The sequence below is a fragment of the Ochlerotatus camptorhynchus genome, unplaced genomic scaffold, assembly GCF_037179485.1.
Source record: "Ochlerotatus camptorhynchus isolate MF236.1 unplaced genomic scaffold, CSIRO-AGI_Acam_v1.1 ptg000308l, whole genome shotgun sequence".
NCBI lineage: Eukaryota > Metazoa > Arthropoda > Insecta > Diptera > Culicidae > Ochlerotatus > Ochlerotatus camptorhynchus.
In genome coordinates this window covers 985,720-998,420 of record NW_027040796.1, presented here as the reverse complement: position 1 = coordinate 998,420, position 12,701 = coordinate 985,720, and the positions used below count along the sequence as shown (strand labels likewise).

The window sequence follows — 12,701 nt, the reverse complement described above, 5'->3', positions numbered from 1 at the left end:
GTGTAAAGTTTATTAACGTGTACGATAATCTTCAGGCTGGAACCTTAGGCGAAGTGATTTGAACTAATTATGGCTCTAATTGTGTGTTTTTGAACGGCCAAATGAAATCGGTGGCAATCGTGATAAGGTTGCAACGGTAGGCATGTTGGGGCTTATCAAACGACAACAGCCGTAACACACGTCAATGTAGGCACTCTGTGAACTCCCAATTTGCGTTACAAGCACCTGATAGCGAACGACAAGTCATCGAAATTTACCACTCCTGAAAGCTTATCACAGTTCCAATGCAGACTGTGATTTCAATCAGACATCGCTGTTTACAATTCTGTTACATTTATTCGATTTAGATTGATGGTTAATCCTATCTTGATGAATATATAGTCTAGTACAAGTGATACATACAATCATTAAATAAAAATCACAACGGTTATTACAATAAAGATACACTCAAAACCGAATCATACGGCAAATGGTCACGACCAGCGCGAACGCCTTACCATTACTATTAGTGCATTTTATGCATTTCTTCAAGCACCTCCCGCTTAACGCCGGTCAGCTTCTTAATGTACCAATCCTTATGGGCACACTTATCGTAGTACGTAGCCCACAAACTAAACTTCATCTGCATATGCAGCTCATCGGAGCGTGCCTCCAGGAAGCCACCCATCGAAGGAAAGTCGGGAAACTCTAGCACCGTGTTGTCTTCGCCCTTCCTCAGGTCCATGCGCCTGACCAGCGGTTCGCCTCCCTTGGTCGGGTAGCAGATCACCTTGATGTCGTTCACGTCGTAACCGTCGACGATGCGCAGCGAAAGCTTGATCACGTCCTCTTCCGAATCGTGGTGACCCTTCAGTTGCAGTAAGAAACCCTCGATGCACTCCGGGAGGGAGAAAACCGAACAGGACTGCAGGATCCGTTTCGAAAAGCTGCGCATGGAGAAGTGCAACTCCAGCGGGGGAGGCGATATGGGACTGAAATTGGAACGAAAGGGTTATATTATTAATCAAGAAGATTCTTTAAGTTGACTTATTATTACTTTTGTATCACCCTGTTTACATTGATCTGGCTTTCCCCGAATTTATAATAACCTAGTAGTACCCAGAGAGTAAAAGAACAGACAGTCAAATAAAGCTCATGGAAATAACTAGACGTGCGTTTGCTTGTTCTCTGATCAGAAAGCAAAACATGGTGTCAGAAGTTCTCGCGGATTAAATTCGTAAAAAAGTTTCGGATCGTGAAATCGTTTATGTTGAACTTGTGAGAACTTTCCCTCTCCGGGCGCGTTACGAGTGTACGCGGAAGCCCCACGACGTCATTTTGTTTTTTGTCGGTTCACCCGTTCACAGAAATGTGAGCTCACACTAGCTAGGTTATCCAAGCAAAATGGTTAAAATACCAATGCAATTTAAAAATCAGAACAAGCTATTCAGCGAGCTTGTGAAACAGATGAAGCAGCAACAATTGTAGCCCGGTGAGAAAGTTGCCGCAGTAGCACCAGAAGGTCCCGAAGAAACGTGCTCAACTTTTGACGTAGAACTACGTCTTTGTCGACTATACTGGAGTGCAAATCAAAAAATATGGGTGGTGAAATAGTGTTAGGTTTTGAACGCTGAAAATAAAATCCAAATAGGCCAATCGATAGGATATTACATTACGAATATGCTGAAATATTTTTTTTTTTATTTTCCACAAAAAACATTCGAAAACTGTACAAATGATAATTTTATCTCTGTTTTCATGAAATAAACGATTTTCCCTAACCCATTAGTCATAATCGAGTACCATTTGGTTGTACATCGTTCTGCTTGAACCTGAAAAGATATAAAACAGCGCTGCTGTCATGCCTCTGCTCATACTACCACTCGAACTTTGAAATAAAACATTATTTTGAGATTTTTTCTTCTAGAACCACGAGAAAAGTAGCCAACATTTGTGCGTTTCATAAAAAAATAGTCCAGTTTTGTGAAATCCCTGGTAGAAAGTCACGCCAAAACTGCTTGACAAAGTGGTCAAATTGTTTTCGCAAACGGAGTTCCATCTCCTTGATCCTGCACGCAGAAAAACTATCGCAAAAACAAAAATATTTGAGGTAAATTTAAACGTAAACTCAGTTTGTTCTTGCCACAAAAATAAATTAGTTTGATTTCAAACGTTCCCATGTTTGAAGTCATGTGAAATCAATGTTTAAACTAAAAATAATATTACTTCTCATGTTTTAAATAAACATTCATATTTTGAAATTATTTTAGTAGTCTGCACTAAATCAAAATAAAACTTATTGCAATGAAATGAAAAACAAAAAGATCTTCGGGCAGAGCATCTACATTCTTGCTCTTTTTCAGGAGTGATTAAGGGTGACCTGTGGGTATTGAGGTCCTGGTCCGGGGTGGGTGTCCGGGGGTTTCAGTTCAGTGGAACCGGTGAAAAATTGTGATATCAGCGTCGGTTTGCCGTTTCTGCCACTGGTCCTCATACTGGTTTCTTTCTAAGTTCGGTATCGGAGGAGGATCCGGAATGGATTCAGAATCCATTTCGGATTTTCGTTGTTCGTAAACATTCATATTTTGAATGTGTGTGTTACGTGTGGATAGGGTTGCCATATGGTATCCTAAAGGAGGACATGTCCTCCTTTTTCAACAATTTTTCTACATCCTCCATTTGCCCGAAAATGTCCTCCTTTTTATTAATTGCATTTTATCCAGTAACATATTTATAAAATTCCTTGAGCGTTGTTTGCAGAGAATATTTGTTTAATTATGTCGCAACCTCATCTTATATAGCAAATGCCATTCAATGGTGGGATCAGGAATACACTACAGCTGTCAACCCCCTACATTTGCTGAATTTCCACTTAAATTTGACAGATGATTTTTTTTAAATAAACCTGCTATTCTACCAGATTTATTTTTAACAGACCAGGGATCAATTTTGACAAATAATTCCTCGAAATTCGGATGATCAACAACAGAGAGATCTTCTAACATTTATAATTTATTTTCGAAGTGTCAAAAATTCACCAAATCTCGATTACGTTTCCGAAAGGACGAATCAGCTTTTGTGAACAATGCATTTGATCATCGATTTGACGTAACTGGTAGCTCGCCCACGCATACTAACAGTACCATCGAATAGGGGAAAATATCCTCTACCTGATAGTGGTGTTAGAGCCTTACACTGTGTTCCAATTGGGGAATTTTCATCTAATGTTGAAATTTCGAAAATATATTATACTCTTCGAAAATCCCCCCCCCCCCTTTTTCAAGAAGGTGTTTGTGAAAATGGGTTGCTAGTTTGTCAGAAATAAGTCTGATGAAAAACCTGGGTAACGGCGCCGGTGGTGTAGTGGTAAGCGTGATTACCTCTCACCCCAGCAGGCCCGGGTTCAATCCCAGTCGGCGCCGCCGGGATGTTCTGAGGCATAACATCTCTGATCACGCCTTCCTTCGGATGGGAAGTAAAGCCGTTGGTCCCCGGTTCATGAGTTGATGGGTCGATAGGTAGGGTCCAGGTGTGGGAGCTGCCTTCCTGGCACGTCGGTAGCATTGGGGCTCAGCACGGAAAACAAGATCGACGGAAAAAACAAACCAAAGGTAAAAAAAAAAGAAATACCTTTGTTATTTGAAAATTTTCCTTCTTTATAATTTAAGTGAAAATTCACCAAATGGAACACAGCAATCCAACATGTGTTCGATTTTGACGTTTTGGTTCTATGGGATTTTAGGTGTTGGTTTAGAGTCGTTTGCTGAATCAATGGTAAAATTAACAGGTTGCTTAGATTTTCATATCGGTTTCAATCAGCGATGGCATGTATCCGGATTTGTGTACATGATAAAAGTTGGGATGGTTTTAAGGCTGTAAAGCTGTTGTTTTCATGCAAAACAGCTAGACTAGATCATTTGCTTGTATTTAAAATAAATTATGAAGGCTACTTTGATGCATTTTTCATAAATCGAGCATATGAATTAAATTGATAACGACTACAAGTTATGAACAATCTCAATTGAACCTTTGAAAATCATGAATTTTGTGATAGCGTACATATTATTAAAACGTTTGATAAAAACTCATTGTCCTCCTTTAATGTTAAGAAAAGGAAACATTGTCCTCCTTTATCTCCAAACCTCAAATGAAATGTCCTCCTTTTCAAGTTTTTGATATGGTAACCCTACGTGTGGAGTAGGGTTACCATATCAAAAACTTGAAAAGGAGGACATTGCATTTGAGGTTTGGAAATTAGGGAGGACAATGATTCCTTTTCTTAACATTAAAGCTTAACATTGAGTTTCTATCAAAGGTTTTATTAATATGATTTGCAAAGGTTTAATTGAGATTGTCATAACTTGTAGTCGTTACCAATACAATTCATCTACTCGTTATACTTCTGAAAAATGCATCAAACTAGCCTTCATAATTCATTTTTGATACTTGTAAATGATCTAGTCTAGCTGATATGCATGAAAACTACAGCTTTACAGCCTTAAAACTATCCCAAATTTTAGCATGTACATACATTAGGATACATGTCATCGCTGATGGAAACCAACATGGAAACCAACAAGGGCGCTGCCATAGTGGGAGCAAAGAGGCGTGCTTAGCGTTCTATACAAAATAATTCATTTTATTTATATTATTCCTTACATTCGATTTTACGCTTGGCGTGCCTCTTCGCTCTCAGTATGACAGCGGCCTAAACAAATCAAGCGTAACTATTCAAATCGACGTATCTACTTTTGTAAACAATCTCTTTAATCGACGATTTGTCTTAACTGCTAACGCTTCTTCTTTCTTCCTCGCATTTCAAGCTTATTGCGTATGGCATATTAGCTTATTGAGTGCTCTCAACTTAGTGTTCTAGATGCACTTCCACAGTTCTTAAGTGAGAGCTTTCGATGCCTGTACCATTTTTGCATTAGTATAATTGTGTGGCAAGTACAATCATACTCTATACCCAGGGAAGTCGAGAAATTTTCCAACCCGAAAAATTCCTAGACTGGACCGGGAATCGAACCCAGCCACCTCCAGCATTTTCTTGCTTTTGCTTTACCGACTGAGCTAAGGGAGGTCTGCTAACGCACCTACGCAAATAAACACCTTTCGAAACTTTCGCCTACTAGCTGGTGTTGTAAGTTTCTGTGAGTGAACTTGCAGTTTCCACAAATCGCCGATTGAAGTGATTGTTTACAAAATCAGATACGTTGATTTGAATAGGGATGCTTGAAATATCTAAAATTCTACAGAACCAGAACGTCAAAATCGAACACATGTTGATTTCAATATGTGTGGCTGTGTTCCATTTGGTGAATTTAAATTTAATTTTGACAGATAGAAAATTTTCAAATAAACCTGCTATTGTACCAGACTTTATTCTGACAGACCAGGAATCAATTTTGACAAAAACCTCCAAAATCACACGATCAACAACAAAGAGATTTTCGAACATTATAAATATGTTTTGATGAATTTCCACAGACACACAGTGGGACGAAATCAAAAAAAAAAGAGGGGCATCCCAAGTAACATTGCATTTGAGCAATATTTGGATTTTTGGTGAGCAAATGAAAAGGATCGTTCCGTTTACCATACAAAATTTAAAATTCTCCTGCAAATCGAGATTATAACCAAATTCGTTCAAATTTTTCCTAGTTGTTGGGGACCAGAATAAGCATTGAAAGAGCAGCGGGAAACCCACTCTAATGTAAACACTTAGAAAAATGGTCATGAAAACAGCAAAACGTAACAAAACATTGAGGTACTTTATTAGAAAATTCATTAGGTATCCCCTTGGATTCCCCTGTGAATTGTATATGTAACAGTAGGGTATAAGTTGCTGAACGAAATAACGTTGAGCTCAGCTGCTAATACCTGCTAACCTGCAAGATACACCCCTTGAAGTTAGTGTTGAAAAATTATAAATACGTATGTAAATCCTTTACATGAAGAGATAGCGATTTGCTTCAACTGTAGTATACTCCTAGTCCCACCATCGAATGGCATTTGCTAGATAAGATGAGGTTGTGACATAATTAAACAAATAAGCTCTGCAAACAACGCACTTTGAAAACAATTTAATGAATATGTTACTGGAAAAAAATGCAAGGATTAAAAAGGAGGACATTTTCTGGCAAAAGGAGGATAAAGAAAAATTATTGAAAAAGGAGGACATGTCCTCCATTAGGATACTATATGGTAACCCTAGTGTGGAGGAGGATGATATAGAGATCGGCTTCAGAAAAGACGGAGTGAAGTTGATACTGTGGGGTTCCACCGGTTTTGTCGAGCTGGTTTCCGGATCCATCTTCGGTTTTGCCACTTTCAGGTCGTTTTCTGTTAAGTTGAGCAAAGCTGCACAGCAAAAAAAAATGTAATATCGATCAACGTAATTCAAGCTGATGTATGAAATAATGATGTAATAGCAAAAAGCAGATACAATATTACATCAATGGATGTAATTTTGTTCGCAAAATCGATGTACATCGTACAATGTGATATTACTAAACCGATGGATTGACCTGGTTGCAGCAGTTTCGATGTAATATTCAACAACTTTTTTTGCTGTGTGGGGCAACTTTTTCCGGATAAGGCATTTTACGAGACAGATCGAGTCAGCTGATTTTATTCTGTTTACTAATTTTGACATTTACTGGCGGGCCGAATATCTTCATTCGCAATACACGGCCATCAAAAGTGACTCACGGAGTGTGTTTAGCTTGCTTACTTTTGGGTAAATCCGTGGCAAGCCCATACACTCGTGAGTTACTTTTGTTGGCCGTGTAGAGAATCAAAACAAAAATTATCAGACGTAAACAATAACAATGCCACGAGCGGCCCGCCAGGAACTGTCATCAAAACGTCTCGTAAAATGGCTTATGTAACAAGAAGGAAATAAAAAGGCATGACACGCTAAAAACCATTTACCCAAATCCTATATATATTGTTGAAATAAACATGTTTTTGAATTTAATTCAAACGTAAATATTTTAGTTTAAAACATGCTTTCAATTTACTTTGAATAATTCATATGTATATACCCTAAATTCATATATATGTATATACCGTAAATACATTTATACTTTTGGTTTGATTTACGGTTTAGTGACTTTGCAGTAAATTTAATTGTTTATGAGAAAGTTTGAACATACTGAGAGGTAAGCACATATCATCGGTAAGAGACGTGTGTGTGAGAAAATTTGCGAAAAAATCTAAGGGCACCGGTGGGATTCGAACCCACAATTCCCATTCAGTACACGGGTGCATTGCCAATTATACAACGGTGGATCTATGGATTGTGGGTTCGAATCCCACCGGTGCCCTTAGATTTTTTCGCAAATTTTCTCACACACACGTCTCTTACCGATGATATGTGCTTACCTCTCAGTATGTTCAAACTTTCACATAAACATTTATATTTTTGTTTTAAATGAACAAAATTCGTATCCATGTGATAACGACTATGATAATAATAAAATCAGTTTCCAGTTGTTCTAGCCTCGGGAAGAAGTGCATGGGAATAAACGCACCGTCATTGCAGCATTGTCGATGAAACACCGGATTTTGGCTCACGATCCCCGTTCCAATCAGCTCTAACTGCTCCACGCTCAGTTTCAAAAATTCCAATACGCAAAAACACATGTTCGCAAGAAACTTCACAATTTGTTAAACACGGGAGCAACATTCAAACACGTCACTTCTTCAGCGCGACCTACTTCGATCACCAAAAAAGAGAACTCTCACGTACTAATGGGAAAAATTCATCATGCGAAATTTTTCTATCATAAATCCCGCCTTGTTGTGCGCCCACCTTTGCGAGAGAGTCTGCCTTCTCATGGCCTGCACTCTGAAAAATATTCACGTTCAATTGACGTAAAAACATAGGTGGTTTTCGTCCACCCTACACATTTAAAAAAAAACATGTGAATTTAGGTGCTCTCAGACTGACATATACGAGCGTCATTTTTGACATAAAATTGAGTCGTAATAGACGCAAAACTCAGCTCAATCAAACGTACTTTTCGTCGAGTACCGAACTTTTCAGTCTCGGAGCACTTAATTTTGTATGACATGTTTGTTTACGTCTCATCCTTTATGTCAAAGATGGATTCCGTCACGTGTAAAATTAGGTATTTCTAAGTGTGTATTTTTCACGTAACTTTTACCGGAATTGCACGTAGCCGATCGAAATTCAGCTTCAATTATCTACGTGATTAGTCAGGTAAATAAGACCTGATTTCCACGTACTGCTTACGTGAAATCGGGGTGAAAACTACTGGATATCTGGTAAGTTTTACGTGACATTCCGTTTTGTTTAAAATGCTTTTCATGTAATTTGTACGTGAATTTTTAATGAGAATAATGGGAAGTATATATAGAGGCAGTCAATATTATGCAATTTTATCGGGAAGATATAAATTTCACGTGTTTAAATTTATACTTATTCTACTCATAAAATTGTAAAATATTGACTAACTGATTATTTTAAGGTAGAAACGTGTATGAGTTTTTTTTTATTTCTGACAAAATATTAACACCTGTTTGCATCAGACTCAAAATGCTGATGCCACCGTCTGAAATTATAAATCTAGAAAAAAGTTACACTTAATCACAGACAAACAGACGTAACTCTTTGAATAAAATTATCTTAAAATCGTAGTACCACTAAACATAGGACTGCAGTAACGACATCTCGCGGGCTTCTCGCGGGCTTCTCGCGGGCTTCTCGCGGGCTTCTCGCGGGGTCCCGCGGGCTTCTCGCGGGGTCCCGCGGGCTTCTCGCGGAAAACAAGCATGCTCGCTGATTTGCAAACAATGTTGCATGCAAGAAAAACCGAATATAGAAATGTCAAAGCGATCCGATGCCAGCGCTGCGGCAAACCAGTCGTTAAATGCGCAAACGATGATCCAGAATGAAGAGTTACGTCTGTTTGTCTGTGATATAATCATAAATAACTTAATGTAAAAGAATCTAATTACCGTTCAACTGCTGAGAAATTTTGAATCTTTGAGGAGTTCTTCCACCACGCTCGGTAACGCCATATTGATTTTTTTGCGTACCTGAAAATCACGTAAATCTCGTTTCGCGGAAATATCGAAGTCCCAAACACACAAACGGACGTGAAGATTTTTTAGACTGCAGTGTTATACTGCCTATAATCGCATATCAGTCCCATATGGATAGGAAATCAAGCAATATATATATTCGGTTTTTCTTGCATGCAACATTGTTTACGAATCAGCGAGCATGCTTGTTTTCCGCGAGAAGCCCACAAGATGTCGTTACTGCAGTCCTATGTTTAGTGGTACTATGATTTTAAGATAATTTTATTCAAAGAGTTACGTCTGTTTGTCTGTGGTTTTAGTGTTATAGCGAATTCTTTTATTATCGAGGTTAACACCAGTTCCAACCCAGTGCGAAACCGAACTTTTTGTCAGTGTGAACCTCAACCTGAGCTAGGTTTTAAAATCAAACGAGCAAACTGATGTTTGTCAGAAAACGAGCAGACCCAATCTTGATACCCGATCCAGGTTGGAACTGAATAACTCTTCCTCTAATGAAGTCGACGCCATATTGAATAATTTTTTCATACATGTAAATCACGTAAACCCATTTCACGTAAGCACTTTCATCATCAGCTCCAGTGAACATTACACGGTATGTTTGTCAATTTCACTACTATCATGTAAAGATGGAAGTTGAAGTAATCGAAATGGCTACTTGATTTTTCACGTAGGTTGAACGTGTATACTTTGTAGAGTGTACTTGCTAATCACATTCCTTTTTACGTGAAATTCCCGTAGTATCTACCGACATGAAAATCACGTAAGTTTTATCAAAATTCCATTTGACTTTGATCTGCGGCACGTGAAAATGATTGAAGTGGGGTGTTTGAGGGGTTACGTGATTTTTCACGTAGCATCAACGTGAAGATTTTTTGGAGTGTGGGATTGAGCAATGTTAGAGGACCCATACAAAGGTTATCATAATATGATATTATATGATCTTTCGACCAGCAAACTCATCTGCTCCCTTACCTTTTAAAAGGAAATAAGATGATTACTTCCTGTTTTCATCGACCGAATAGCCTCAATCGAACTGAGACTATCCGAGAAGATGAAGTAATGGTCTATGGGCATGTCGGAAATTATGCGAAGTTGATTGCTGCCAGCTCAGCAACATAAACGGAACAAGGTTCCTGAACTGTCCGAAAGGATAAAGGGTCACAATCAGCGATTTTATGATCGCCGAGTGAGTGAATGAAAATTTATAAAACCACTGATTGCTAAATTGACAGGTTTTATGTGTTAAATATAGGGAAATGTGGGACAAGATGGGTCAGCTAGTACATTTATTAATTTATTTGTTAATCGCAACCCCAATGATGGTTTGCTATTTCCAACCAGCATTGGGGCTACTTTGAGCCAGTTGATATTGACAATCTGAAATATAAATAATTCAAGTAGATGGCTCACCTTCTTGATGTATCTTGTAATCTTACAAATAAAAAATATGGTCATAATACCTAATGATCTCATAATTCCAAAAATCCTTTTAGGGGTCGTCCATTAATTATGTCACACTTTTAGGGGGGATGGGGGGTTTTGGAAACTGTGACGAGTCATACAAAAAAAAATTAAGTTCCATACAAAATATGTGACAAAGGGGGGAGAGGGGGTTGAAAATGGACTAAATTTGCGTGACATAATTAATGGACCTTCCCTTAGCTGAAATTAGTATTTGCAACGATTCTGCGGAACAACATGTTGCATTTCTGTTTTTGTTTTTAAATTTAGGTTCTGGTGGTCCAGCTTCAAAAGATGCGAGTGTTAATACAATTGTGATGAGTAACAGAAAAAATGTTTCATTTTTACTCTTATAACTTATTCTATAGTTGAATTCAAATTTTGGGACGCAATCAATCAGGACCCGATTTTGAGCCGTTTGAACCCTATGCACCAGAGTCAGGCCAAGAAATGTAATTGTAAAACATGACAAAACCGACTTACTTGACAAACTCGGTATCAGGAAGCTGAAGCACGGGAAGCGGCTCGCTATGCATCTTCTTGATGGCATCGACCATCTGTAAGGTCTTCATTACCACATCTGGGCTGGAAAGATAAACTCAACTTGAATAACTGCCACATTCTACCGAGCACCACTGACTGTATTCAAACATTACCTCGTCTCCTCTGAAGCCAGTTCGAATGTTTTCTGTATGACCAGCTCCACATCCTTCTGCTGTCGCATTGTAACGACCTTAACCGGTGCCAAATGCTGTTTTATCCGTTCATCCTTGTCCTCTTGTATCTTTTCGAACATCGTGTCGATAGCACCGGTCAGGTCGTTCAGTAATGTCCCATGATCTAAGTGCATATCACTTTCCCGGGACGCTATTCTCGCCCCGGCCCTGCTCAGTGCAGCTAATCTATCGACCAGAAAGGTGTTCTCTTTGGTGATCACGGCTTTCAGCTTCTCGCGAGCATCATCCAGTTCCATTACCTCGTCAATATGCATGCGGTGCTGAGCATGCAGAATGCATTTTAAGCAAACACACTTACTGCATTTCTGACAAAACAATAGCAGTTCTTTGTTGTGCTCTTCGCAGACGCTCACAGGCTTGGTCAGCAGCTGGATCAATTGTTCCAGATTTTCTTGCAGTCTTTCGATTAGCTCGCGTACCTCCTGATAGACGCGACAGTAGGTGAATTGAGTGAACGTTACCTTCGCCTGGCAGCATGGGCAGCCTTTCAAGTAGATCGATGCCCGCGATCCACCGGTATTGAACCACCGATCGATACAATCGGCACAGAATAGCTTCGAACACTGCGGACAATGGATTGGATGATCCACGTTGATTGCATTATGGCAGATGGCACAGGCAAATAGCACATCCATGTCAATCTGATCGTTGAGCCACGCTTTGGCAAGTATTTTTCGCTGCTCCGTCGTCGAAAGGCACAAACTATCGTTCGATGCCATGGCTCTTAATATGAACGTAATATACAAGTCAGGAAATTAATTTAAGTAACAATCATACAATTTCACTATTGATTTTAGCCCACCAGATGGATGATCTCTTACGCTGCACTGATCTAGCACAAAATGGTCACACAAACACCCAAGTGGTTTCTCAATAGCCCTTTTGTGGTACTCAAGCGTATGTTTGTCATCTAATGATCATTGTAACTTTAGCGGTCTACTGGTGGGGAGATTTTAGTGAAATAATATTTACTCGCGATACCGATATGATTTTTTCCCAGGACACATTATAAATACGGTTTTACTTTTATCCGGTTATGGTGACCAGTGAACGATGAATCGGAAAAAAAACGGGAAAAAGCCGGGAATTTAGAAGGAATACTTTGACCTCTCATCGGAAAAAAAATAAGATTCTGGTCCTTGGAATCTCTTTCAGACCTTGGACTGGAATGGATTTTCAGGATTTTGTCAATTTTCAAGAATAAGAAGCATTTAAAAGAAATTGTTCAAGAAAAAGAAGCATTTAAAATAAGTTCTTAAGCTAATATTATGGTATTTCGGAATTAGAACCAAGGGAGTTTCTACTAAAGATAGGGGATTTACGTATTCTCGTTTACAAAGCTGAATTAATTAGTTGAGAAAAGTGATTCATGTGCACTATTATAAAGCCTCTACTCAGCGATCTTGACAAACCTTTGCTTCTAACAATTTTACGGATTTCCAGTTTGTT

The 12,701-nt window shown here is 38.8% G+C and overlaps 1 protein-coding gene across 1 annotated transcript; it reads right to left on the bottom strand.

Annotated features, from left to right (window-relative positions):
• Positions 1 to 342: 342 nt before the first annotated feature.
• LOC135707366 (E3 ubiquitin-protein ligase TRIM37-like) lies at positions 343 to 12,118 on the bottom strand. Its single transcript, XM_065229182.1, has 3 exons — positions 11,172 to 12,118; positions 10,999 to 11,100; positions 343 to 971 (listed from the first exon to the last, which is right to left on the bottom strand). The coding sequence occupies exons 1-3, from the start codon at positions 11,969 to 11,971 to the stop codon at positions 506 to 508; spliced, it is 1,368 nt and encodes a 455-aa protein (XP_065085254.1). The 5' UTR covers positions 11,972 to 12,118; the 3' UTR covers positions 343 to 505.
• Between the last annotated feature and the right edge of the window lie 583 nt (positions 12,119 to 12,701).

Bases quoted from the DNA above. Each gene is read 5' to 3' on its own strand.
- LOC135707366 (XM_065229182.1), bottom strand. From the start codon at position 11,971: ATGGCATCGAACGATAGTTTGTGCCTTTCGACGACGGAGCAGCGAAAA. The intron at 11,101-11,171 runs GTAATGTTTGAA...TTATCTTTCCAG, and splicing joins CTGGCTTCAGAGGAGACGAG to CCCAGATGTGGTAATGAAGA. The intron at 972-10,998 runs GTAAGTCGGTTT...TTCCAATTTCAG, and splicing joins CCTGATACCGAGTTTGTCAA to TCCCATATCGCCTCCCCCGC.